Source organism: Anguilla rostrata, chromosome 5 (genome assembly GCF_018555375.3).
Source record: "Anguilla rostrata isolate EN2019 chromosome 5, ASM1855537v3, whole genome shotgun sequence".
NCBI classification, from domain to species: Eukaryota; Metazoa; Chordata; class Actinopteri; order Anguilliformes; family Anguillidae; genus Anguilla; species Anguilla rostrata.
Genome location: NC_057937.1, coordinates 3,450,520 through 3,477,502, shown reverse-complemented (window position 1 = coordinate 3,477,502; position 26,983 = coordinate 3,450,520). Strand labels below are relative to the sequence as shown.

Below are 26,983 nucleotides of genomic sequence, written 5' to 3'. Positions count from 1 at the left end.
ATGTTCTTTTTTACTTGCAAATATGATATTGACTTTGCTTTGCTGTAGCAACGGTCAAACTTTGAATTTCTGTGTAACTTCAGACTTTTATCAGTGGTCGATTGAGCTAAGTGCCACAGACAGGGCAAATGAAATGTGTTCGTTGGTGGTTTTGTGGTCCACATAAGTCAAAAGCCGAGGCTTGAGAGAAGTCCCTCTAATGTTTGTGTGTGTCATATAATTCCTGGCCTTGAGACCAGCGTTGACTGGCAGCTCTGGGATGCACACTTTGCAGCTGTGTTATGTATGTTTAAACCAAGGAAAACTGGGGGAAATTAAATCTAAAGTTTCCACAAAAAAATAAAACAGGGAACATTCTTAAAAAACTGTTCTCCCTTCACGGCTAACATGAAGAATGCCTGATAAGTTAGAAGCTGCCCAAGCTGCTTACCAGTGCAAAATCGTAATTCAGGCTGCAGCAAGCAAAAGGCGAAACAGAGGCCCTGCACTGAGAAAACATCAGAAAAGCACCATTAGGGCTAATGATATGGCCTAGGAGATGGTGGAGGGGAAATTGGCGAGACTGGGGTGGGGGGACGGGTGGGTGGGGGGGGCACATTGTACTCCGGATGCGTCTCCAGACTCAAACACGCTCAGAAATGGCATCCCGCCACCCGGCAAATGGGACCCATTACGTTTGCTGTAGAGACGCTGTCGTTGAGGGAAAGCGGGCGGATTCCGTCTGTGTCCACGGTGACGTTCGTCCGCCGTGTTTCTCCCGCAGAGAGCCCTGATGGCCTCCATTCCCCCGCCGACTCTGTTCTGTAAGGTACAGGTACGAGCCGTGCTCCTTATGAGTCTGTAACGAGCTGTCCAATGGCTAAAGCCGGGGATTGGGGGGCAGAGGAGGCAGCGCAGTCTTTCTGAATTCTACACGTGAAGAAGTACTGGTGTGGAACACAGACATGAGCTCACGGGAGAGGATGTTTGCAAGCCTGTGATTTGCTGTTCATTGCTCTCGAATTCTCATGCTCTCGAATTCTCATGGTCTCGCTCCACCTCCCCCCCCCAGAGCTTCCGGATCCTTCCCTGACGGAGGAGGAGGCACAGGAGGCGGAGCCTTGGGCCAGGCCCCTCCTCCGCCTCTGGCGCAACAGGAGGCCCAGCTTCTTCGCCGAGAGGGAGTACAACGCTGCCGCGGCCAAGATGGAGCCGCACTGCGCGGTGTGCACCCTGTTCAGGCCGTACTATGAGGTAGTCCCGCGGTCACACGTTTATTCCTGTTTTTCATTTTCAGTTCTGTGATGCTGGAATGCTCAGAGACAAGAAGCTCTAAGATTTGTTTTTTGCTTCAGAAACAGCTCACCAGCCCAATCAATCAATCAATCAAACGTTATTTATGCTGCTCAGTTTATAAAGCATTTGTCACAGTCTGTTCACCAGTACTCCCTAAGGTAATAGCTGTGTGTATTTACGCACACGGTCAGGTCAGAGACTGCACCCTTTGGCCCGCCCACACAGGAAGTGTTGGAACCCTGACACAGGAAGTGTTGGAACCCTGACACAGGAAGTGTTGGCCGAGCGTTTTGGCGGAAGTGACGGTGAATCTCTATTCCTTTCGGCTCCCGCAGCCTGCCGGCACGGCGGGGGACGGCGGGGTGGCGGCGACGGAGGAGGTCCCGGGTTCGACGGCGACCCCGACCGGCCTCCGGACCACGCCCTTAATCCCGGAGCTCTGCTTCTCGAAACGGGAGTCCTGTCCGCCCAGCGCCCCTCTGGAGGAGGACGGCCCCAGCCCGCTGATCTCCTGCAGGAGGTGCTGCGTGAGCGTGCACGCAAGTAAGCGCTGTTCTGTTTTTTACCACAGCCTACCGTGACAACCGTCGTTTCTCAACATGCCAACACATTATTCAACATGCCAAGATCCTCAGGCCTCTCTTAGTTAGTATTATTCGCCAAAGAATTGGTGCATTATATAATTATCTTCCTTTGTGTGCAAACTGTTCTTTCTCTTTCTCTCTCACTCTCTCTCTCTCTCTCTCTCTCTCACTCTCTCTCTCTCTCACTCTCTCTCTCTCACTCTCTCTCTCTCTCTCTCTCTCACTCTCTCCTCTCTCTCTCCTCTCTCCTCTCTCTCTCCTCTCTCTCCTCTCTCCTCTCTCTCCTCTCTCTCCTCCTCCTCTCTCTCCTCTCCCCCCTCCCCCCCCCCCCCCCCCCCCCCCCCCTCTCTCTCTCTCTCGGTGGTTCTCTGTTTCTCCGCCAGCCGCCGCTTTCTCTCTCGCGCGCGTCAATCTCTCGGACGCAAACTCCACGCTTCCTGTGCGGCCTCGATCGCCAATACCGCCGTCTTTCCCAGAGATCCCCGCTTCGTGTCTGTGCCGAGCGAACGGGGTTGAGCGGAATTCTCGGCGACTTTGCGGAAAACTGGAGAAATACTAGAACCTTTCACGAAGTGTAGATACTGTCTTTTTTCCCGCCCGTCTCCCGTTTCCCGGCACCAGATCTGTTATTTGAACTTTGCGGAGCGTCACGGCGACCCACGCATGTTTGGTTTTATAATTAACAACAGGACTTGTTTATGAAAGGGAAACGTTTAAATGTGACAGGCTTCTGGTGAAGCCGTTTGGAGCTGCCGCATTTCGTCCTTGAGGCTGCGGGTTTGATCCAGTTGCCAGAGTAGAAATTAAACCCATTTGTCTTCTGAATACACTTATTTTCAAAAAAAAAGGGGGGGAATATTTCTTTTATTTTTCTTGTCCGGTGGTTTATGGAGATGAATCACCGTCAGACATTTTGAATGTTTGAGCTGAAGAGAAAGAAATAAAAGATTTCTTTCTCTCTTTTGTCTGGACCGCAGTCTGCTCGATTGCGCTTGTGCGACTCGTACTGTCTGATGAGCAGCTCCTGATCATGTGACGGTCCAGGCATAGCTGTGGCTAACCAATGGGAAAGTCTCGGACTACTGATTCTCTGAATCACAATACTGAGTTCATCAAATACAAACAAAAAAAAGTTTGCTTATATGAAATAGATAAAAGCAAGCAAGGGAAATATATAGTTGGTTATTTTTGACTACTTAAAACAATAATACAGTAACACCACTGTGGTATGAATTGATAATCTCAATAAAAAGTTTCACTTCCGCCAAATGTGTAAAATTACAATTGAGGGATTACGTTCTTTGGTGGAAAAACTGGTATTCTTTCACTGCCCTAAACACTTAAGGTTTTTTTTATCAGTTGTTTTCAGGACTTTCCATTAATAAGCATAGTCCCAAGCTACATGGATGCTGTTTAGTTTTTTTAAATTTGTAAAAATAACCAAAACCCACATAACTGGCTCGCTTAGCCTGATAATTAAAGTCCTTTCAGAAGCGATCTGTTTCAGTTGCGTCGGTTGCTGAGTTGACCTGTGAGTCGATTGTATATTTGTGTGAGTCATTCTGTACCACCTGTTAAACTTGTGTTATGGATTTTAAGTTTGAGGTCCTGACCTTCACCTACAGACCACTAGCTAAAACATTTATTTTGTAAATGTCTATAAACACAGGCATGGTCTTTACACTAACCATAGCTGCTGTTCTGCTTTATGACCAAAAGGGCATTTAAGTAGGAAGCATCACCTATATTCTATGTACTTCTCCCAAGATTATTGTCGGTGTGCAATGAGGGACTTAATATGCCAGTATTGTCCTTGTTCTGGCCACGCCTTTCACATTAGGGCTTCTGCAAATAAAGTTTTTTTTTGTTTGTTTGTTATACTTTTGACAATATTTCAATAAAAAAAGCAAACACTTCCCTGGTCTATTCGTTCTCTCAGTTTGTTGTCAGATGCAATGCCTGATAACTGCATGAATAATGCAAATTCGGTAACCCTAAGCAAAAATGTGTATTAATTGTAAAGCAGAATATTGTGTTGTGTGGAGCATTCATTTGGCAGTAACCAAAATATTGAGCAAATTTAAGGGTTTTACCCCGTGAATACGGGAGAGTTCGGCTCTGAATAGCTACTGAATATTTACCGGTCCAGGGGGCTTGGCTCGCTGCTCCAGGTGAAGATTTAATTGGGTTTCTGATTAAAATTAAGAACTGAAATCAATAACTTTCACACTGGAATGAATCCAATTTGAATGCTAAAATTATCAGGCTGCATTGACGCAAATTTTATATGAAAAAAAAGTTAAGGCGTTCCCAAAAAAACAGTATTTTCTTTGAATAGCTGAAAGCACTGTGGGACAACTAATAATGAGTGTTGCTTTGTGTAAAACTCCTTTCCTAGAGGGCTGCATCTGTTTCATGATTTCATGCTAAATTTTGCCCTTAATTATTTAAGTAGCCCGGTCACTTAGGTGAACTGACACTTTAGTTATGTTTATTGATTTGTCCATTAATGACAGCTGAAGACTGCTCTGGTGTCCACTTGTCCATTATCCTACCCACTTATTACTGGTCAGGTGGGATGGAGCCTGTCCCAGAATGCATTGGGCGATAGTCAGGAGTGCACCCTGGACAGGTCACCAGTCCGTCGCAGGGCACACACAACATTCGCTCACGCAGTAGCACCTCCGGGCAGTTTGGACTCTCCAGTTAGCCCGTTATCCTGCATGTCTTTGGACTGTGGGAGGAAACAGGAGTATCCGGAGGAAACCCACACAGATGCAGGGAGAACATGCGAACTCATTCAAACCAAGGACCTTCTTGATGTGAGGTGATAGTGCAACCCACTGTGGTCTGATCTACAAACAGACCTGTGTTGGGGCATAGAGCTAATTAGCTGCTTGAGCCTGGGTAATTTACGTAAACAGAATACTATCAACAAATACAGCCCTCCAGGAATGTGAGTCTACACTATGGCTGTAAATATGCAGAAAGCTGTATATAAATTATGTACAGATGGCCCAAACTAGGCAGTTCCTGATTAATTTAAGGTAAATTGCTTTACAGTGCATTTAGTGTTTAATAAACCCTTGCTACAACTGCTTAAATTAATTAAAAATAACGGTACATGACTGTGTCAATGAGATGTGATGGACATGCCATATTTGTATAGCATCGGTGACAAATGGACTGTAATTTATAACCAAAATATCTGTTAAGTACTAAGTTTAATTTCCAGTTACTGTACAGAATGTTGTTTTACGGTCTTTATGTTCTAAACAGTATTAGAAATCAATCTAAAAATTCAACTTTTTTTTTTTTAAATCAGGGGATGTGCAAAACTTGATGCCTGGCTGATTGGTTTTGGTGTCTGCAGGTTGCTATGGCGTTCCTGCGCAAGACGTCAGTGACAACTGGTCATGTGATCGATGTGCGAATGGAGACACGGCCACTGTAAGTGACCTTTTTAACATTTAATTCCATGTATATAAGAAGATTCGGCGATCGAGGATTTAACGATCCAAGATCCAATCGGGTGAATGTCATGTGACTGTCTTTGATTGTCTTTGATTCTGTCCCTGGAATGAAGGTGTTTGGTCTTGTCAGGGAGTGAACATAATTTTCCCCAGATTTTTACAATGCTGATCTATAAATGGGAACGGAAGGACCTAACTATGTAAGATATATATTCTGTTTTGTTTTTTTTTTTTTTTTTTTTCTTAAGTATAATTAACACGCTTGTTTGTCGGATTCACAGCACAAATACAAGTTGTTAGTTTCACTGTGAAACAATAACAGTACGTCAAATGAGTCACTTCATAATGTGTCTTATGATCAGAGAGAAAATTAATGTAAACTATGAAATGTGTCATATTTATAGTGCGATCTTTCTCCGTGGCTGTTATTACAAGTATTGCAAACATCACTCAGATCTGATTGCAAACTGCATTTATATTAATTTTATTCATGCTGTTGACACCTGTAGGGCTTCTGTTGAAATAAAACAAAATTACCTTCATTATCGTAATATAAATTTGTCTATGAATATATGCATGTCTGACGCATGTTTTTTTTAAATGGAAGACTGGCAATTAATGGCTCAGCAATGTGCGGATGTTTATGTTTTTTAGTAAATAGTTAATTACCTGCCACGTTTATTGTAATTGCCTGTGCACGTAAAACCAGTTTTGATTTCTGATTATTGTAGGGAGAAAAACATTTTTTTATTCATTTATATAAATTATACAATAATACACCAAAGGCAAATGGCATATTAACAGATAGGAAAAAAATAAGTTTATCAGTAGTGAAAGAATAAATTGCGGTTTCTTTTGTAATTCGCACAAAATGAGCTGTTATGTGTGCAATCTGGAGAGAACGCATCTTAAATATTTCATGGAGGCAGAGAAGGCATATGTTGATACGCATCACCTTTTTTCTTCCTCTTTTTATTCCATAAGCAAAAACAAAAAACCAAAGCAAAAGCAGAAACAGAGGAATTCGCAAGATGAAAATGGCCCGTTGATATTATTTAGTCGCATTGTTTTGTTTCTACTTTTTAACGAACTCTAATTAGTGCCCGGGGCGCGACCTCAGCAGATGTAAGTCGCGATGGCGGTTCGCTGAGGAGGGACGGAGTACAGAATATTAAAACAGACCCTACTAAGAGAATATAACAAACTGCCATAATGTGGTTTTAACAAAATTGTCATACGGATATGAATTATGTAGTGACTCAGGACATTTCTAGGCTTATTTTTTAGGAGTTTTTTTTTGGATGGAAATGAAGTATTTTGCACTTTTTTGTAGTATTATTAAAAATAAAATTCTTCCATCTTGGTTTCTCGTAACTGCAGCTCTGTATGCTTTAATTAGTGCATCAGAGTTTTCTTGGTGTCCATTCAAGTGGAAGCATCTTTACTGTGCCACAGTTGGGGAGAGTGGTGCTTTGCAAAGCCCGCTCTTGCTCTTCACACAGACACACCCTTCCTGGCACCTGTTTACACAGATAAATGGTGGTATTGACTGTTTTAATAACTTTTAACAATTCTTTTTTCCCTTGTTTCTTCAACTCAGGACTGCTGCCTGTGTAATCTCAGGGGTGGTGCTCTGAAACAAACCACCGACAACAAGTAAGGTTCTATAGCCATGACAATTTAATGGAGGGGGAGGGAGGGAGGGAGGGAGGGAGAGAGGAAGGGAGGGAGAGAGATACAGAGAGAGGGAAGGAGGGAGGGAGAGAGAGAGGGGGAAAGAGAGAGAGAGAGGGAAAAAGAGAGAGAGCAAGAGAGAAAGAAAGAGCGAGCAAGCAAGAGATAACAATAACACACGTCAGACCAGCACTGCTTCACAAACGCAAATCACAGTAAACCAAACTATTAAGCAAAATAACAGTATTTATCCGGAACACTGGAACAGCCAAACCAAAACACAGAACAAGCCTTATTGCTGCCTGGCCCTAAAATGAGAATACAAATTAGGTGAATATCTCATTAGTGTACGAGATTTGAGACAGAGGCAAGTCCATACCACATCATGGCCATTGAAAAAGGCAGGCATTAAAACGTACGGCTTTCAAAATAACAGAATATGTGGCCATTGAATTACGGGTTGAAATTGAGGTCCCCGTCCTTCAAAAATGCCAAAAATATGATAAAACTAGGGGAAAATATGTGCAGAAATTTAAAAAACATATCCCCTAAATCTTGAGGTGAGCAGAAGATTGCCAACAGCAAGAGAGAGATCGAGAGAGAGGGAGAAGGCGGAGGGAGAGAAATGGGGAGAAAGAGAGAAAGAAATGGGGGACAGAGAGATGGAGGGAGAGATGGGGAGTGGAAGAGCAGAGGGGTCGAGAGAGAGAGAAAGAGAGAGAGAGAAAAAGATGTTTGGACAGATTGACCATCTGTCAGTTTGGCGATCAAAGTGTAGATCAGACGCGCCAAACTAAAAAGCTTCTCTTCACCGTTCGGTGGAGAATTTGCAGCCGAGCTGGAGGTGCGTTCGTGACAAGCGTGCCGCAGTAATTTCTCGTGAAGTCGCCCGCCCGGCTTCATTTCAAATTTTAATTTGACACCGAATCTGTCACACAAGCTGAGCCTCTTTTTTTGGGCGTTCGTCGGAATGTTCCGGCTACCCCCTGCGGCTTTATGCATATTTGGATGTGTGTGCACATTTGGTTACGTTATGAAAGAGAAACTGTGGAAGCTGTTATGTAAATATGTAGCAGTGAGATTTTACCACTGCCTGCTGTCATTCGACGGGCTTCATCTAGGATGAAATACTGCAAGCACCATTCAATGCCTTCAAATGGAATTGATCCCCTGCATGAGCTGCACAGAAAAACTGTGAATACAATAAGTACACCTGATTGTTCATCAGTTAAAAAAAATAATAAAATAAAAAATATATATATATTATAATGGAGGGGGAGAGAGGGAGGGAGTTTAAATACAGGGCCGACTCTTGTGCGACCCTGTATGTCTTCCCCATTCTTTCTTTGCCCGGACGCTAACAGCTTTAGCGCTAATGTTAACGCTGGCTACGCGGTGACGCAGGTTTCTAAGGGCGCTCACTGTTCCGCAGGTGGGCCCACGTCATGTGCGCGGTGGCCATCCCGGAGGTGAGGTTCGGGAACGAAGGAGAGCGGGACCCCATCGACATCAGCCGAATCCCCCCTCAGAGGTACAAACTGGTGAGTCACAGTGTCCCCCAAACCACCACCCCCCTTCCCCCCTTTGCCTCGCCCTGGATGCACGGGGGAGGGGAGGGTGGTGTTGGGTGGAGGGCTATTACCGCCACCACCCTTGTGGGGAAAAAAAAGCCCAAACTAATCAATTAAATAATCACGATAATAATTAACATTCTGTGATACAAACGAGTCAGAGGACGCGTGCGACAGGGCTGTAATTAAGTCCCCTCTCATTCCTGGTTGGCGGAGACCGAGGCGCGATTTGCATAACGAGCGAGCGCTTTTTGAAGACGTTCGACAATCGAGGTCCCCCCCCCCCCCATCGGCAGACGCTCGGGAGACAAAGCGCCGACAGACGCCGCTCCTGTTGGCCGGGCCGCCCCCGCTGTAAAAAAGGAGGACTCGCCCGCGCGCCGAAACGCTGCTTTGAATGAAACCACGGAAACGCGACTGAGTGACAGAACGAGAACATCGTCCGTTTTTCGACCGAACGTCTGATTTTTTAAAAAGTTTTATAAACGTGAACATGAAAGTGCTGTGCGCAGCACGCGGTGTGAAGTCCTGTACTGAGAGCCCATATCGAGTGGGAAAACGGCCATTTTGTATTGTGGAGGGAAAGGTTTGCTATCAGCGAGGAGGCACGCAGTGTGTTTATAGCTTATTGTGACTCGAGGGAAAATAGTGTCTGTTAGACGCCCCTTAACAGGGGCTGGAAAAAATTTGAAGTATTTTGGGGGGTTTCGGAAAGAGATACGTGCTGAATAGGAAGCATTGCGGGCACTAACTCGCGTGGAAATGTAATGAACCAACAAGTCCCATTCATGCCCGCTGTCACATTGACAGGGAAATGAGCGGCTAAGTGAAGTTTGTGTGGTAAACTTAAACCGATGATCCTTCCGCACAATATAATGTACATCATCTTTCGCTCCACCTCTCATATATTTCAGTTTTTAAAAGCCAGTGAGGCTGCTTCTAGCAGTTTGTGCAGGCTTTTGTGCACTCTATTGAGCCTGACGTGATCACTGCCACTTGTACTGACTGAAATTTCGATGGTTCATTCGGATTGATGTAATAACATTTTCAGGTCGATAATGTTCAGGTTTATGCGTTTGTAAAAAGCTGTCAAAAAAGCACAATTGATATTTTGTTAGGAACCTCGCGGCAAGACCCCTCCCCCCCGCCCCCCGCCAGCAATATGCATGGTGCACTCGCTTTTCATCATGTAGTTCTCCAGCGTTGTCATCCAAGCATGCCTGCAAATACAAAATCCCTGTTTTTCACCGAGACGTCAGTCGCCATAACGACCACCTGGAAGTCACGCGCGGCCAGATGCCGTTTCCTCTTCCTGCGTGGGGTCCGCCACGCCGTTGCTCCAGAGTATTTCTGGGGCAGGCACAGCATCGATCACACGCTACTCATATAGTGCATTTTACAGGGGATTTGCCACAATGGGCTTTACAGTGTAACCCAGCATAATGCGCCACAAAGCCAGCCAGAGGAAACTGCTGCAATAAAAAATAAAAAATGAATAAATAAAAACTCCCTGTGTGTTATAAAGAACACATATAACAGCAGTGTGTTTACCTGCCCATATAAAAACAGTGTGTTACCTGCTCATATAAAAACAGTGTGTTAAGCTGCTCATATAAAAGTAGTGTGTTTACCTGCTCGTATAACAGCAGGGTGTTTACCTGCTCATATAACAGCAGTGTTTACCTGCTCATATAAAAGTAGTCTGTTAACCTGTGTTTATAACAGTTTATAACAGTGTGTTTACCTGTGTGTATAAAAGTAGTGTGTTTACCTGCCCATATAAAAACAGTGTGTTAAGCTGCTCATATAAAAGTAGTCTGTTTACCTGCTCGTATAACAGCAGGGTGTTTACCTGTCTATATAACAGCAGTGTGCTTACCTGTGGATACAAAAGCACTACATTTCCCTGGCTACACACACACACACACACACAGTGTCTATTTGCCCTGTCATCTCTGTGTGGCTGGCAGGTTTTGTCAGGTTTAGGTGCACCGTCAGGGCGGTTTAACATGGCCGCCCTCTCTAAGTCGCCGCGGATCCCGCCGCGCAGATAAACAGACGGCAGCCGCCGCGAACGCCGCGCTCCGTTCTGCAGGAACGCGCCGCCGCGCCGGCGGTGTGAGAATACTAATGCCGCCCGGCTGTCAGCCTCATTTTCCCCCGACGTCTTCATGAGGACGGGGCCTGCACCCCCAAAGGACGGGGGGCGGTCTGGGGGGGCAGGGGGGGGGGGGGTGTTTGGTGCTCTTGCCCACTTTCGCGCACCTCCCTCCCGTGCAATGTAACGGCCAATTCGGACCTGTCGGCGACTTGAAAAGCGGGCGGATAGCTGGCAATTTAGCTTGATGTCTTAAAGAAGCACTATTCAGTCGGAAACAGAGAGACTGAGAGAGAGAGAGAAAAGGAGAGAAAGAGAGAGAGAGCGAGAGAGGCAGCAAAAAGATATGCGTCAGCCCCTAAGGGAATTCATCATTGGTGCCGGAGACCGGTTGTGCATATTTATTGCAATCAAGATGCCATGTAATACTGCAATTAACAGCTTGAAGAGGATCTGGAGAGCCTATTTATCACACCACTATGTGCTATATTGACAGAGGAGGCTTAATGAGTCCGGCATAAATTCGGCAGCAGAATGTTCAGCGTGTTTATTTGGAAAGCCTCCAGGCTGCAGTTCTGCATGTGAAGGCTAAAGCCCGCTATTGAAACCACGGAGCTGAAAGATTTTTTTTCTTTTTTTTAAGCAGAGGAAATTTGCTGTTAAAGTGACACAAGCCGGTTCTGACCTGATTGGAAAAGGGGGGGCGGGGGGGAGGCTTGTCTCGGCCTGCTTGCTGAGTGGACGGCTCGCTTCGTCCTGCTCGCTCTCTTCCTGTACGAGTCTTCTTTGCGGGCTTTGGTGATGGTTCATGGATGCTTTGGAATGTATAGAAACATGTTGTGGTGTTTCTTCCGTATTACAGTTATGTTGATGTACGTTGTATTGCACGACCCAGTGCCTGCAGGTTCTGGTGCTCTAATGACTCAAGTTGATTGTCAGTGCGTCTAATGTAGTCAGGGCTGCCGCGTCGTTCTTGTTGTTGTATTTGGTACACAAATCTGACCTCCGTTCGCTCGCAATACGAGATGTTATAAAAATGAAGCAGTATCCCGGAAATGCCGTTTATCAGGATTTCCGCTTCACGTCCCTATTAGCAGTCATGCATTCAGACCCTCAGCATGTTTTTCCCATTAGCAGTGCTTGCTTCTGTGCGCATTGTTGTAGAAAAGTATTTTGGCGGCCATCTTTGTTTTTTTTTTTTGTTTTTTTTTTTTCAATGAACAACAAAGATAATAACCAATGCACAATACACGCCAGACAAGTGTGGTGGTTGGTAATCGCGTGGGTGGCTGTATCATTTCCCCAGCACTATGGCTGTCAGATTGTATTGAGCAAGTATGAATGAAAATGTAGAATCCTTCTGGCTAATTAGCTGGGCCTGAAAAAGTAAGAAACCAAACCAGTAATTTACCATTTACAAAAGGCTGTCTGTGCTTACACCCCCCATTGTCTTCTGCGGGAAGGGGTTATAAAACCAGAACGACACAGTGGCTTGTGGGATGCCACACGTTATCCAGCCGTATAGAGAAAGAAGTGCTGCCTTATCCACTCAACAACACCATAAGTGATGGGTTATACCTGTTTCCATAGACTACAGCAATTGCCAGATCCTATGGTTGTTCATAAGAGCATAAGAAATAGTGATCAGACAAGAACAGGCCATTCAGCCCAACTATTGAGTGTGATGTTACACACTGAATACCCTGTGATTTTGGGTTCGGACTGATAAATAAGCAAATCCTAATTCAACTCTGGAGACAGTCTTTTTTTTCGTTTATTTTTTTTAATTCATTAAAAAAAAAAAAAAAAATACGGTGAATAATTTAATGCATGTAATAAGATGTCCAAAAATAAAATGTACCAAATTGCCAGCATACTGAATTCCGTACGATACACTTACCTGGGTGGCAACATCATTTGTTTGTTTGGTGCGTAAATGAAAATGAAAAAAGCTGTTTTTTTCAGCGCTGTCAGCTTGTAAATCAGAATGGGCTTCTCCCCCCACCCCCCCCCACCCACTCCCCACCCTCGCCCCTGTCCTGTGAAACCAGATGAAAGCCGGAAATTAGGCTTCAAAACGTCAGTGGAGCTCAGAGACCCCTGCTGGCTGCTCATTTATGTTTGACGACTGAAGCCAGCCAGGGTTTTTTTTTTTTTTTTTTTTCGGGGAAAACATCATTTCGTAAAAAAAAGGAAAATTTACCAGCTGGATTGGAGGCGTGTCCGTCGGGCGAGATCTGAGCCGGATGGGACGGGAACATTACCGCCACATTATGCGCTGCTGGAGAGGAGGAGGAGGAGGACGAAGAGGCGAGAGAGGATGAAAGAACTATACAGGGATGTCACTAAGATTCTGAGCTCGGTTTTTTAAGGTCTGTAAGGTACATTACTGGATGTGTGTTCCGGATCAGAGAACAAGGTGTTTTGTATGTGGTTTGTATGGAAAAACAGACCAGTGCCTGTCCTGGTTTCATCGGGGAATGGGTTGGGTTAATTGGTGGACTTCTCCAGACAAACAGGGCCTGTGGAATATATGTCTGTCTCAGCTCCGAAATCAAGCTGAATGTTTTAATCATGGGTTGGGACGAAAACGATATTCTGAGTATTATTTCTGAGGACTTCAAGGCACAGTCGTCTTCTCTGTTCTCACAGTCTGTGTCTTAATTACCCCTCAGTATAGCAGTGCGGGTCCCACGACTATAAGATCAAGTTCGGTAACCTTTGTGTAACCGAGCTTTGATTAGCCCTGCATTCTCTTTAAATTCATTTTCCTTTTTTTCTCCACGATGTGTTGGGTGTGTGTTTCTCACAGGGACAGCGGGTAGCAACTCTTTTTAAAAAAAATGTGCCCATTTTTCCACAGTCCCTGAGCTACACGGGGACTATGGGTAGTATCTCTTTTCAAAAATATGTGCACTTTTTCCACAGCCCCTTAGCTGATGGAATTCTGTGAGTGCCACTGTTTGATTTGTTCCGGCAGTTGAATTTTCTTGTGTTGTCCGCCTGAGGCGAAATGTTTGCCCGTACATTATGCTTGTAAATTGAGTAGTTATACCTAGTGGGCTTTTCTTTTTTTGGCAGTGTGGTCCTCCAGAATTGATCTTTATGTTAGTTACCATGGTGGATTTTATGCTACCCTGACAAGAATGAAAATAAAGATAACAACGGGAATATTTCTTCACCCCTAAAATTGAGTTTCAACATGGAAAAAATGAGTCCACGACAATATTTTGGCAAGAGGCACCGAAAACACAGGCAAGGAAGCACTGCCTTGAACTCTTTTTGATTTTGTTTTTTTTAGATGTGGCCAACAGGCATTTCAGTGACACTGGCAGAGTTATAGAAGCCAAAAGTGTAGAAACTTCCTTTGCTCATGAAAAAAAAAAAAAGAAATTATGAAGTGACAGCACTGCGAGAACATGGCACCCTTAGGGGGGGCGTGTGTCAGAGATTTAAAATGGAGTCCTTTTTAGTTTCGACTGCTGGGTCTCGCTATGCCTGCTGCGTGGGTAGAGTCAAAGGGGAGCGGATGGGGGGGTGGGTTTGGGGGGCGGGGGGGGGGGCACGTGCTGGAGCACCGGGCTGTCCTCAAAGAAGCCCGGAGGACTGATAATTCAGGGGACGGAGAGCGATCTCAGCACATGACTTGGGTGTAGAGATGGAGCTCCGAGCACATTCTGAAATCTCTCTCTTGCGGGCAGGGTTTCGGGAGGGGGGAATGGTGTAAGGTGTGTGTGTGTGTGTGTGTGTGTGTGTGTGTGTGTGTGTGTGTGTGTGTGTGTGTGTGTGTGTGTGTGTGTGTGTGTGTGTGTGTGTGTGTGTGTGTGTGTGTGTGTGTGTGTGTGTCTGGGTGTGTCTGTGTGTGTCTGTGTGTGTGTGTGTGTCTGGGTGTGTCTGTGTGCGTGTGTGTGTGTGTGTGTGTGTGTGTGTGTGTGTGTGTGTGTGTGTGTTTCGTCGCCTCGTTGGCCCGTCGCCTCATCCCAAAAAAGGTGTGCGGTGCGAGATCGGAGGTGTGGATCAGCGCTTAATTGGTTCTGGGAGCAGAGAGACCGGGGGCCAGGCCGCTATCTCTGCAGTCCAGAGATTCCCCCCCCCCTCTCCTGAGTCCGACCCCGTCCCACAGTCAGTCAGCACGGCCAAAAAATACTCTCTCCCTCTCTGTCCCCCCCCCACACGGCCCAACGCTCACACCTTTTCCCTCCAGAAACATGTCAACATTGGCCTTCAAAGTTTGCCTTTAGCCTGAATAACGGACGGTTGCGTTTTATTAGTTTGCGTTGCGTTAGCTTGCGTTGGAGCCAGCCTCGTTCCACTTCCACGCATTCGGCTGGAGAGATAGACGTTCGCCCCAATCCAGCATCGCAGGATGTTTGACAAGCTCAGACTATTAGTATATAACGCACGTTTGCTCACACTGTTACCTTACAACACACATTTCTGGTTCCTGGTAATAATTGTCAATAATTGTTTGCCGCAGTGTATTTACAGGTAGCTGACACAGCCGTAGATTTTTCAGGGAGAGCTGCATGGTGGGTTTTCCTGCTCCAGTGGTCCGTGAACTGTCACATCTCCTCTCTAAAGTGCTGCTATTCACGACAGAGTCTCTGTTCTGATGAATTCATATATTTACTTACTGTAGCTATTTCAAAATCCAACATGCTCATTTAAATGCTTAACCGAAAGAGGAAACTTTTATTTTTTTTTGGACACCATTTTTTTTTTCTATACCATGTTTTTTCTGGCAATAGCAACGGGAGGCACTAGTCTCTACCTCTTTGCTTTTCCATGGCCTGTAAACAGCCATGGAAAAGCAAAAATGAACAGAATGCGATATCAATCTATCCATTGCTAGTACGTATGAAAAAAATGATTGTAATTAACAACTAGAATGTGTTGTAGTAGGAGTCCTATAATTCAACAGAAATACACATAAGTGCTTGAGAGAGGCAAAGGAAAGGCAAGCAGATTGTGATTAAGCTGATTCTTTGTCTTGTACTCGCATTTTTGTCTTGTGCTCATAACATTTCCTTTGAAAATGCAGGTGTTTTATGTTGATCAAACACGCTCTGGGAAAACCCTTAAGTCTTACTGCAAGTGAAAGTTTCTCTGAAAATTGTTCGCTTTGCAATTAAGGTGAGGTGTTTGGAGAGTGCAGACCAAGCATTTATTTATTTAGTTCAGAGATCATGAAAAACAAACTTACCAAATGAGTTGGCAAAGGAAAAGATTACATTTACTGGTAAGCCAAAATGACTGATTATTCGGATTGAATACCAGCCTTTTAATTTTGATTGAAGTAACTGGTAAGGATCATGTTAGGAATTCTAATGAAACACACTTTTTTTCTAGTGCAGCTTTGTCACCATTCATTTGGGTGAGAGCAATACTGATGATTGATAGTTTGATTTTGCTACATGGAGCACTGCCATGAAAGATAAAGGAAGTTCATGGTCGACTATAATGAAATGTAAAAGCATGAAGTTAATGTTATTAATTTTAAAATATAGACATATCACCTGTCATATCAACGTCATGCGGTGGCACTCTCATACAATGCAGTTATTCTTTTAGACAGGGACAGCAGAATTAATTTTTCTTTTTCTTTTTTCTTCTTTTTTTCCTGTTAATTTATTAAATGCTGCACAAGTCTGTCTGATCTTCCGGAAATGGCCATTTATAAGATTAATTGAACCCATTTCAGTTGTACATCTCCTGTGACAGTTTTGGCTGTGTATCAGTTTTTTGGTCATTACGCTCCTTGGCGTGGTGTTGGGGGCTGTGGGTTTGTGGGTAATATATGGCGGTGGCGTGCGGGTTTGAGTCCGCCAGAACCTGGGATAATTCTTCATTTCAGCACCCGGCCTTTTCCGTCTGATTGGTGGCTCACACCTCATGAACATCACAATGAGCTTGAAACTACAGGCCAGGCAGGACCCTACAGCTGTGCCTGCCTGTGCCCAAACCTCAACCCTGTACCACCATTTCCGCCTCGCCACTCTGCTTGTACTGCCTCCTGTTCTTCATCTTCTTACAGCATTTCATACTCTCACATTGCCCAGTATCATTTTTTTTAATGAACCCTTTCAAGAGTAGGTTTTCTGGAATACAATTTTTTTTTCCAGAAGTCAGTGTTCTAGAACTCCACTGCTTTCAGTCACCAGCAGTGATTGTGACAGCATTAGAATACTCAGTTACAAACATTCTAACCACGTTTGATTTTTTGACCTTGATTACTAGAATCAGGTGTGTTACTCCTTGGCTGAGACAAAAAAGCCTGCGCCCATACTGACCCTTTCTGGATAAGGCTGAGGACCCCTGCCTTATAGGGTTAATATAAAAAAAAAATGAAATATGATAGATGTAAATAATTGTGCTTCATTCCACCGTGGTAGTGTGTTAACGTGCAACGGGAACATGTTTAGGATAGCGCAGTGACGCTATTTTTACTTTAGCTGTTGTTCTCCCCAATGTATCGTTCTTTAGTCGTATTTATACACAGTCGGTGGCACTGACTCACTGAAGAACATAAAGAGAGCGGGAACATGAAGTTCTGCCGCACCGCGGGCGAACTGAAACCACAAACTGGGCCCGATGACATCATACGGCGTGCCGCGCCTCGCGCTTTTCTACCAGGCGAGGTCGACGGGGTCCATGTGGTTTTGTAAAGAAAGTTTAGTTAAAGGACGTGATTGGCTGAAGACAAAGGCTCTCCTCTGTTATTGGTGGCGGCCCTTCAAATACATTTTCTGTGTAGCGGTCTGTCGTGGTTTTCCCGCACTGAGGGAAACAATGATCACATCTCCTCTCCAAACCCCCCGCTGCCCCCCCCCCCCAGCTCATTGCGTGCCGGCGTCCCTTCCCAGTTCGCACTGCTGTTGATCCCGACCCTTCAGCGGTGGCGGTGCCTGGGCGGTGGCGGCCAAAAACCGCGGGTTGAAGCAGAGGTCTGCTGCCGTGGAAACAAAAGAGCTCGGCTACTTCCCTCGCTACTTCCCGTAGGCCTGGGTCGTCACAAAAACCGCGAGACCCCGCCCCTCGCCACCTGTTTGTTTTACCGAGCCGCCCCGTGACAGGAGAGCAAGGCTCAGCCCCACCACCCCCCCCCCCCCCCAACCACGATGAGATTAATGTGCAGATATACGTGAGTCAGGGATGTGAGCTGTGCACGTGTGGAACACAGCTTCTGCCCTGAAGGTTGGACTGGGGCGCTGCTTCTCTCGGTAAAGGTCAAAGGGTAAAGGTCATGCTGTCTGACTCCTCCCGTGTAAAGAATTTTTTTTTTTTAAACACGGGATAACGATCTATTGGACTGCCCTCTCCCTCCTCTCAGGTGAAACCACAACACCGCCTCTCCTGTGGCCGCTGACGTTGAGGCTTGATCTTTCTTCTTCTTTTTCTTTTTTTTCTAGGCTGCCATCGATGCTAATGTGCGTAACGCGAAACTGGAAGCTGTGTTTTGCCCGAGTTCATTTTGCGGACCATTGCCCCACATCAGTCATCAGTAATCCCCCGCGTTTGCTGTGTGTCACATCATAACATGTCCCCTGCCCAACGTGGTGCCTTGACACACATGCAGATATTTAAACAGAGATACGTGAACACTGGGTGCACAATAGCATAATACAGTTTTTGTTTTTCCTTTTTACCCCTATGAACCAGATGTGATTTTTTTTTTTTTAGTAGCAGCGAGTTTATTTTCCTAAAGCAGCTAAGTGTGGAGACACCACGGTGGATTTTCTGAGGGTGGAAATTTGAACTTTTGTCCAATGGGAACGCGGAATCTTGGCATAAAGCTTCTCGAGATTTTGAACAGAAGCCCCACACTGTCAGCAGCTGTGTGTCTGGACGTGTAACAACCCTAAGAGCCCTGGTGTCATCTCTTTAGTCAGCGATTTATGAGTTCATAGTGATCTGCAGTTTGACCCTTTTGTCTGGTACTTCGCCAAACTTAGGAAGCTCCACAAATGTGCGGTGGTGTACTGATGTTCACAGAATGTGCGTTTTTGATTTATGAAAGGATGCTGAAGCATTATGGGGGTGTACAATCATAAATGGCAAACAGAAAATTACTTTTGTGGGGTCTTGTTTTGTGACCCGTTTTAATGAATGTCAGCGTTTACAGTGACCTGTTCTCGCATTCTGATGAACAAGAATTTTGTTGCACACATAAATTAGCTTTTTAAAAAAAAATGTAAAAAAATCTAACAAATGTATTTGCGCTTCTGTTTTAATCAGAATGTCCTCCGGAATCAAGCAGGCTGGATCACGGCCTTGATGAATGCCTGCACAGCCCTCATTCAAACAACTTATGGTAGCTGAGGTTAAAAAAAGGCTAATATCCTCCAAGTGCAGTAGCAAGAGTGAAACGTGACACTACCGCTATTTCAACAGGGAGAAGGGCGAGTCGGTACCTTAATAAAAAAAAGCCTCGATCAAATTCAGATGGGATGTCCTGCAACTCTGTGCACTTTTTTGAGAGCCACTGGCAGTGGTTATGTTTTGCCAGGCGGGTTGATTTCAGTACGTGTGTCAGCTTCGATCCTGGGCAGTTGTACAGGAGCGTATCTCGAGTGTGATCTGAGCTTACCGCAGCACCCGTACCGGTCCTGAAACAGCAGTTGTCTTCAGACCAGCACATTCAATTACAATAAGCCAACAGGCGAAATTTATTTGTTTTTGGAACTTTTTGGGAATTTTTTTTTTATAGATGGAAAAGGTCTCCACAGAAACCCTTTTTTTTTTTTTTTTTTGCTCTTCAAAACTATATCCTGGAACCTGCGAATAGAAGCTGATTTTTTTTTCTACATTGATATAGTGGAGTTGTGTTTTTTTTGCGTGTGTGTGCGCGCCTGCATGCGTGCGGTCCAGCGTTGCACGCGTTGTTTCCATTTCCACTGGAGCTGCGCAGTGGCCAACAATAGAGGATTGTGGTTGTACTGGGCAGCTCCCAGGTGTGAATGTGTATGAGTGTGAAGCAGGGCGTTCCTGCAAAAGAGCATCCATGCTCAGTGAACCTACCCTGGGTGAATAAAGGTTAAACAAAAAAATACATTTACGGCAATTCACAACACTCGGTGAGTTAATTCCAAGCACTTCAAGTCATCGCAGGCATGAAACATTAATGATATTTATGGCGGGCGCTGAGTGTGAAGTCTTTCCGGAATGGCCTTCTTCCCGCTGCCGCCGCGGAATTGAGCCGAGCTCCTTATCTGAGATCAGGGAGCAGCGGCAAATGGGGATCAGCGTGAGCCTTGAAAACCCCAGGAAATCAGGCAAAGGCCTTATTCTGAAGCCCCCCCCCCACACACACATGTCCAAAGCATGCGATGAGAGAAAGATCGACTTCAATTTAATGCATTTTTTTCTTCTGGATCAAATTGCTTCATGTGCCGGTGCGTAAAAGCCTGGCTTGTCAGTGCGTTCAGTGGCAAGAGCAGCAGCAGTGGCTCGGGGATGGACCTCTGAGCCAGTTCACTGAGCCCTGGAAGGTTCAGCCACAAGCTACACTCCAGAAATACATGTTAGTTAGTTAGTTCGTTTGCAGAATTTATTGTTCTAACCCTCATAATTTAAGTTTTCTTAGATTATGGAGGTTCTTCTGGATTTCAGCTGTTAAAAGAGCATTTGCTGTTCTTCACTTCGCTGTGGATGTGTTGAGGGGGGGCCGTGTTTGGACGGGAGTCGGCCATGATGGGTGGGGCCTCGCGTTGCCTTGCAGTGTCGGGCGCGGGAGCGGGGAGTTTAATGGCGTCCGCCCGAGCGTTCATCAGCCTCAGGTAAGCGGGCTGTCGGTGTGTTGGATTTCCCGTCGTCTCGATGATGAATCGCGGCGGTGTCGCGGTGCGCTGATTCTAAAGCGCGGGGGCCCTTGGGTCACATCGAGAAACAAAAGCCCAGAACTTCACGAAAAGAACAGAGCGTTGTGCGGTGAACTGACTGAATGAATTCTGTCAAAACGGGAGCCCAGAGCCAAATTCCATATATGTGTGTATGGATCTACATGTGCTCATAATTTCTGAATTGCCCGTAACTGCTGACGTGTTCATGCAATTTCGAAAGTCCACTCAATAATTTGTCATTCTGTTGTCAACGTTTTAATTGATTTTTTTTTTTTTTTAAATGGATTGCATGTAAAAGAATGAAATCTGTGCAAGTCACTCTGGATAAGAGCACCTGCTGAATGCTAACCACTGCTCAGCCTTTATCGATGCAGAAAAACTGCCATTAATCCTTATGAATAATGCCCACAATTTGCCAAAAATAGACAATAATGGACCGTTTATCTATAATTTTAATGTAATAACAGTTTCCAGTAAACCTTTTTTGTTAAGCACTTTTATGTGAAGAGTTACGCTGATCAGCTGATCTCTCTGGAGTGTCTTCAGAAGGGGACGGTCTTCAGCTGCCTGTCAATAAACACACACACAGTCAATTAGGAAGTGTCACTGTGGTGCTTAGATAAGGATCAGCAGCAGCAGCAGCAACAGCAGCTCAGGGATGGACCAGGGATGCTTGAGCCACTTCACTGATCTCTGGAAGGTGCAGCCACAAGCAGCACTCCAGAAATCCATGTTGGTTGGTTTGTTTGCTCGTTTTCTCGTTTGTTTGTTTGTTTGTTCGCTCTCTTGTTCATTCGTTCATTATTTGTTTATTTAATAGCCAATGCCTTCATCTAAAGTGACTTCCAGGATTAAGCGGGTTATATGATGGATGGATGAATGGAGTGATAGATGGCTGGATGGATAGTTGGATGGACTCTTAGCTGAATGTGCGGCAGTCATGAGATGTCGGCACCCTGATCTATTGTTGAAACCATGTCTGCATGTTCTGTGAAATATCAGCGGTTAAACAGATACTAATAATTAGAGGAGTAACAAGGACGATCATAAAATAATGGGCACGGTACTAACGCTCTTATAATCCCGGAGAGTGTCTCCGACCTGACTTATCACCGCACAGCTCGTTTTTCGGCTCTCACCCCAGGTGCTCATGGGAAATGTCAGAAACGTTCTTCATCCTGAAATGTCTCCCCGCGTCGCGAGCGCAAACTTGCTACAGACGCCCCTGCAAACACTCCGCTTGTCAAACGAGGGCTGTGAAATGTTTTGACATCAGTCAGCCTTGACGGAAACAATCTTCAGAAAAAAAAAAAGAAACGTCTACGAGGCCCAGCTGTGTTCCACGTTCTTAGATATTTTTTGCCGTGTCAATCAAAATGTAAAAGTCCGGCCTAGGATATATAAAAATAAAAGTAGATTTGTATAGGCAGGAAGCATATTGGTCAATTCTCTCCCTTTTTCCACTTTTTTTTCTGTCATATGGATTTTCATAACTGACAGGATGCACATTTCCCTGCACCCAAAGCAGTAAAATGTGCCGTTGGTTGTCAGCTACTGTATTTGTCTGTGTGTTTCTTCATAAAGTGATTTTGTGATTTACAGCGTCCGTCTCAATCATGAGGATTGTTAGTATTTTAAGAACTTTAGAACTTTAAGTGTAGACTGCTTATGGCAGCTTGTTAATGGGATTTCAGGTTTCGGTGTCTGATTTGTGAAGTTTTCGAATAGAAGAAAGAGCTCAAGGAACATTCATTTAATCAAATACAATGAATTATCTAAAGGTGTGCATTGTGCACATGGCTTAAAACTGGGGTGTGCAATCTTATCTGAAAAGGGTCGGTTTGGTTGCAGGTTTTTTGTTGTAGCCCAGCGCTATGACATCTGATTTTCCTTATGAAGGTCTTGATTGAAGACCGTGATTACTTAGTTAAATAGTTAAATCAGGCGTTGCAGTGCTGGGCTAAAGCAGAAACCTGCACCTGTTAATGTCACCCACCCCTGGAGTGGGAATACGAGCATTTTCACTCCCCTTGTCTGGGACTCTAATTGCCACCCTCCTGCTGGACGTGTGGAAATGTCCGCCGTTCGAATCCGAGAGCACGTTTCCTCCTTCCTGTGTAGCACGTTCGCCGGGAAGCGCTTTCCCTGAAACATCGGCACTGGGGCGACCCGGTTACGTAGGGAAAGATATCGGAAATCGGTTTCGGCTCGGGCATTCCCGACGTTCCGAAGCTGATGCCGATTCTCCGGGTGATTCTGGAACGCCGGGTGACAGGAGCACTCAGCAGCGGGTGTTGGTGACATTCCCGAAAAACGTCTAACTGGACAGAATCTGTGGCAAGGCCTGTCACCGGATGACGCACCTGCTTTGCTGCCTCCGACGCACTGATTTTTTTTCTGCCACATCCTGTGGTTTTCCTTCGCTCTGTGTGCTTGGGGACGTGCAATAATAGGAGCCTAGTGGTTGTTTGCCTTCTCCTTAACATAATTTAGCTACCAAATAGAGCCATATAAAACAAAAATGTGTTTATTGGGTGACATGACTGTCTGATATTTAGATATTAAACCTGTACTTTAGACCTTAGAGATATGGTGACAAAATAATGTTTACATTAGAATTGTTCTCTGGCCCTTTACATTAGAATTATTCATCCTTGGGGACGCATTACTTCAGAAAAGCTGTTTTCTAGTTCTGTCTTCTGCTGAAATATATATTGAGAATTGTCAGTAAAATACTCTGTACAAGAGGCAGGGACATGTCAAACAAAGTGTAGATTGCCCTAAGAAAGTCAGCATAAAATTTGATCGTATCAACTTTTTATTTATTTATATATATATTTATATATATATATAGAGAGAGAGGCCCCCCCTTTCCTGCCCCAGCAGAGAAGAGCCAGGGTATAAACGCGTGGCGATTTCCGAATAGCGGGCGATAAACGCGAACCTCTCCAGATGCTATCGCGGACAGTGGCCCGGACGGGATGCTTATTAAGCGCGGCTCCTCCAGGGGTGGGGGAAACGGAAATCTTCGCCGTAGATCGTGCGCGGGTGAAACGGTTTTGGTCGCCGTAGCGCCCGCAGAGTGTTGTCCGTGTGCGCGTGTGATGTCATCATGAAAGAACAGCGACGGGCTCTGAGGGGGGCAGAGATCTTAATCAGCTCCGTCTTTCACCACAAGATTCGTGCTCCCCGTTTTCCCTTTATGTAGCTTTCTCTCTTTTTCTCTCTCTCCATCTCTCTCTCTCTCTCTCTCTGTCTCTCTCTGTCTCTCTCGCTCTCTATCTGTCTCTTTGTTTCTCCCTCGGTCTCTGTCTCTTGATCTCGTTCTCACTCTCTCTCTGTCTCTCTCTGTCTCTCTCTCTTACACACACGCACACACACAGACACATGCACAACCAACATTCAGGCACAAATAGGCTTTATACTCATATTCATTATACTCATCAATCACATGCACACAGAGAATGAGTTACATTAGTTTTTTTTTTTAATGGTTATTTTTTGTGAACGTTTGCCTTTAGAACCAGCATGTTAAGTTCTGGCAATGTTTGATATTTATTTTTATAAACGCAACAGACATTGCGTTTTCTCTTCCATGTCAGTACTTTGAAAACGGTCTCCATATGCCGCCTACCAGCCAGCGCCCTCAGCAGCTTCGGTGAACACCCCACTGTGAATGCCGCCATTTTAAACTCGAAGCGCTCAGACGCCGTCTGAGATATCAAATCCTCCAAGACCTCCGCACGCGCAGACGGTGCCACACTCTGCCCCTTTCCTCAAGCCCTGCGTGTCTTTCGAGGAAATAAAAATATTGGGATTGATAAACGATAATACCGGGGATACTGTTTTAACGCGGAGGGTTCTGACGGCGTAGCCGAAATGGACTTTCTCCCCGGAGAGGAAATTAAATTTAACGAGTGCGCTCGGCAACCTGCTTGCATTGATATGTCATAAGTGCCCCTTCCCAGACTGAAATATAATTTTTTTTTGCCGTTTCCTATTTCCTGTCTTCTTTTTTTTTAAAAATCCAAACAAATAACCAATTGTCTCACCCAATTAAAAAGAACAGCAGTTTGAATGCCTCTCACACTGAATCCTGCACGTATTTTAGATTTTAGCTTTTAGCTTTTCCTTCTCTCGCTCCGCCCTCCACAGAAGTGCGTCTACTGCCGTACGAGGATTAAGGAGGTTCGGGGGGCGTGCGTCCAGTGCTCGAGCGGTCGCTGCCTCACTTCCTTCCATGTGACCTGTGCCCACGCCGCTGGGGTCACCATGGAGCCCGACGATTGGCCGCACGCGGTGTTCGTCACCTGCCACCGGCACCAATCACGGAGCTCTAGAGCTGTGAGTGCTCCCGCCTCTGGTTCTTTCATTAAACCCATATACTGTTGTAGCACAATGTGCACATTTATCATATATCTCCATATCATTTTTTTTTTTGATTTCTGATATCTAATTAAATAAATGTAGTTCCAGACATTCCATGTTCTGTAGAATCAATGATATTCTTAGTTTCTACCTATAGTAAGAAGCATTAATTCTGAAACATATTTATTTTGGGTTCCATGTTTTCTCAGAAGTGAACACTTCTTTTGAACAAAATAAATTATTCAATTCTCTAATTTACCCGAAGATGCACTGCTGTAACGTGAATTAAACTATCCTGGTTGTGTGCATATTTGTAGCCTCAGACAGTGGCGTGCAGACTGTAGAGACAGCTATTCAACAGTGGAGGCCATCGTGAGCATTTGTTGGACATTCGAAGACGGGTAAAATATGTAGGGATTTGGGAAAAAGAGAAAGTGTCTGTGCTTGCGGTCGGGTCGATGGACTATAGCCTTCAGGAAGCCAAGGACACAGGTGTCAGCCAGCAGGGTCTCCAGACACTTTTCTCAGCGCTGGCTGACAGTGTTCACTCCCCAGTCATGACAAAACCAGGGAGATTAATCTCTCTAATGGTCTCTGCGCAGGCAATTACACCCCCGTGTGAGAGATCAGTCTTAAAGACGCTCGCATGTCCCTGCGACAGAATCTTTCCAAAGGCGGTTGTAAGGCACTGAGGTAGACTCTCTCACGGTGTCACGGCACTTTTGGGTTCAGTACCCCTCACTGTGAACATCACCTCGCTGAGCAGTTAGCATTAGCACTTTTATTAGCATGTCATACAGGTAATGATCAAAAAAAAAAAAGAAAGGAATTGTCTTTAATCGGTGAAGGATTCTGGTGGTTCCACGGTGGTGTTGGTTACATTTCCTGGGATGGTTTGGATGTACTCGGTAGATAAGGACAATGTAGATGTTTATTGGATGGTTATGGTGTCCATTTTAGGTTGTATCAGCATTGAACATAGCTGAGTTTCAATTTGACTGTTTTTTTTTTCCCCCACAGAACCTGATAGTTGTGAGAGAACTCGAGTGTGGCAGCTCTGATGACTGTGCTGTTGAAATTTGTGTGATGTTGTATCGATTGTTTTTTTTTTTACAGAAGGGCAGCGCTTGCAGGAAGGACATCGTCCTCGGGCAGACGGTCATCACGAAGCACAAGAACCTGCGCTACTACGGCTCCCGGGTCACGCACGTCCTGTCCCAGACCTGCTACGAGGTCATGTTCGACGACGGCTCCTTCAGCAGCGACACCTTTCCGGAAGACATCACAGTGAGTTTGCGTCCCCCTGCGAGAATAGCATTGCTAGCGTGCGCTTAAACGTTTGAAGAACAGATTCTTTGGAATGCTAAATTTCAAAAAATCTTTAAGTTAGTGTTCTAGAACTCCATTGCTTTCAGTCACCAGTAGTGATTGTTACATCCGCATCTTAACTGAACGTTCTAATCAGACCAGTGCATCAGCATTAGAATGTTCTTAACTGAACATTTAAAAGAACATTTATGGACCACTAAGAACATTCTAATCACATGTGATCTTATACCTTAGAGGGTTAAAGAAACACTTCTTTTGTTTTGCCATTTGTTAGAAAAAATAAAGTGCGCGGGTATGTGAGCTGGGATGTGACTCCTTCGTGCATCTGTCATTACTGTTTTTTTATATTAATATTTGTTTCCACTTTTTTATGTAAAGCACGTTGAACTTAACGTATTGGAATGAAATGCGTTGCATAAATAAAGTTCGGTTTGATTTGAAGTTGGAGGACGAACTTGATATTGGTACACTACCTCCGCACACGGTAAATATCTCTGACTGTGGAGCAAACTGCTGGCACTGCAGGTCTGTTTTTGGGAGTGCATTTCCACGTCTCCATATCTGTCAGTTTTACAAGGGATAAGGTGTCACTGCAGACAAAATAGCCCTTGTTAAGACATTGTGGTCAAGGCATTCTGTTCAGCCTGTTTGCTTCTGCACTGAACACCTTCTCGCTCTGCGTATCGGACACGATTTTGGTCGGGGGTCAGTGACAGACAGCGGTTTCCGAGCTCCTTTCCACAGATTTATTTTCAGATTCAGGTCAGGGGCT

General features: G+C 45.0%; 1 protein-coding gene across 7 annotated transcripts in view; it reads left to right on the top strand.

Annotated features, from left to right (window-relative positions):
* LOC135254450 (lysine-specific demethylase 4C-like) overlaps positions 1–26,983 on the top strand; it is a 108,690-nt gene that overhangs the window by 66,827 nt on the left and 14,880 nt on the right. For 6 of the 7 annotated variants that reach the window (XM_064334614.1, XM_064334612.1, XM_064334618.1 and 3 more), the window contains 7 exons: positions 1,052–1,233; positions 1,611–1,818; positions 5,233–5,309; positions 6,933–6,988; positions 8,439–8,547; positions 24,670–24,858; positions 25,999–26,169. In XM_064334614.1, the coding sequence (XP_064190684.1) occupies positions 1,052–1,233; positions 1,611–1,818; positions 5,233–5,309; positions 6,933–6,988; positions 8,439–8,547; positions 24,670–24,858; positions 25,999–26,169 (992 nt within the window). The remainder of the gene's footprint in view (positions 1–1,051; positions 1,234–1,610; positions 1,819–5,232; positions 5,310–6,932; positions 6,989–8,438; positions 8,548–24,669; positions 24,859–25,998; positions 26,170–26,983) is intronic. The other variant, XM_064334616.1, reaches the window with a different exon arrangement.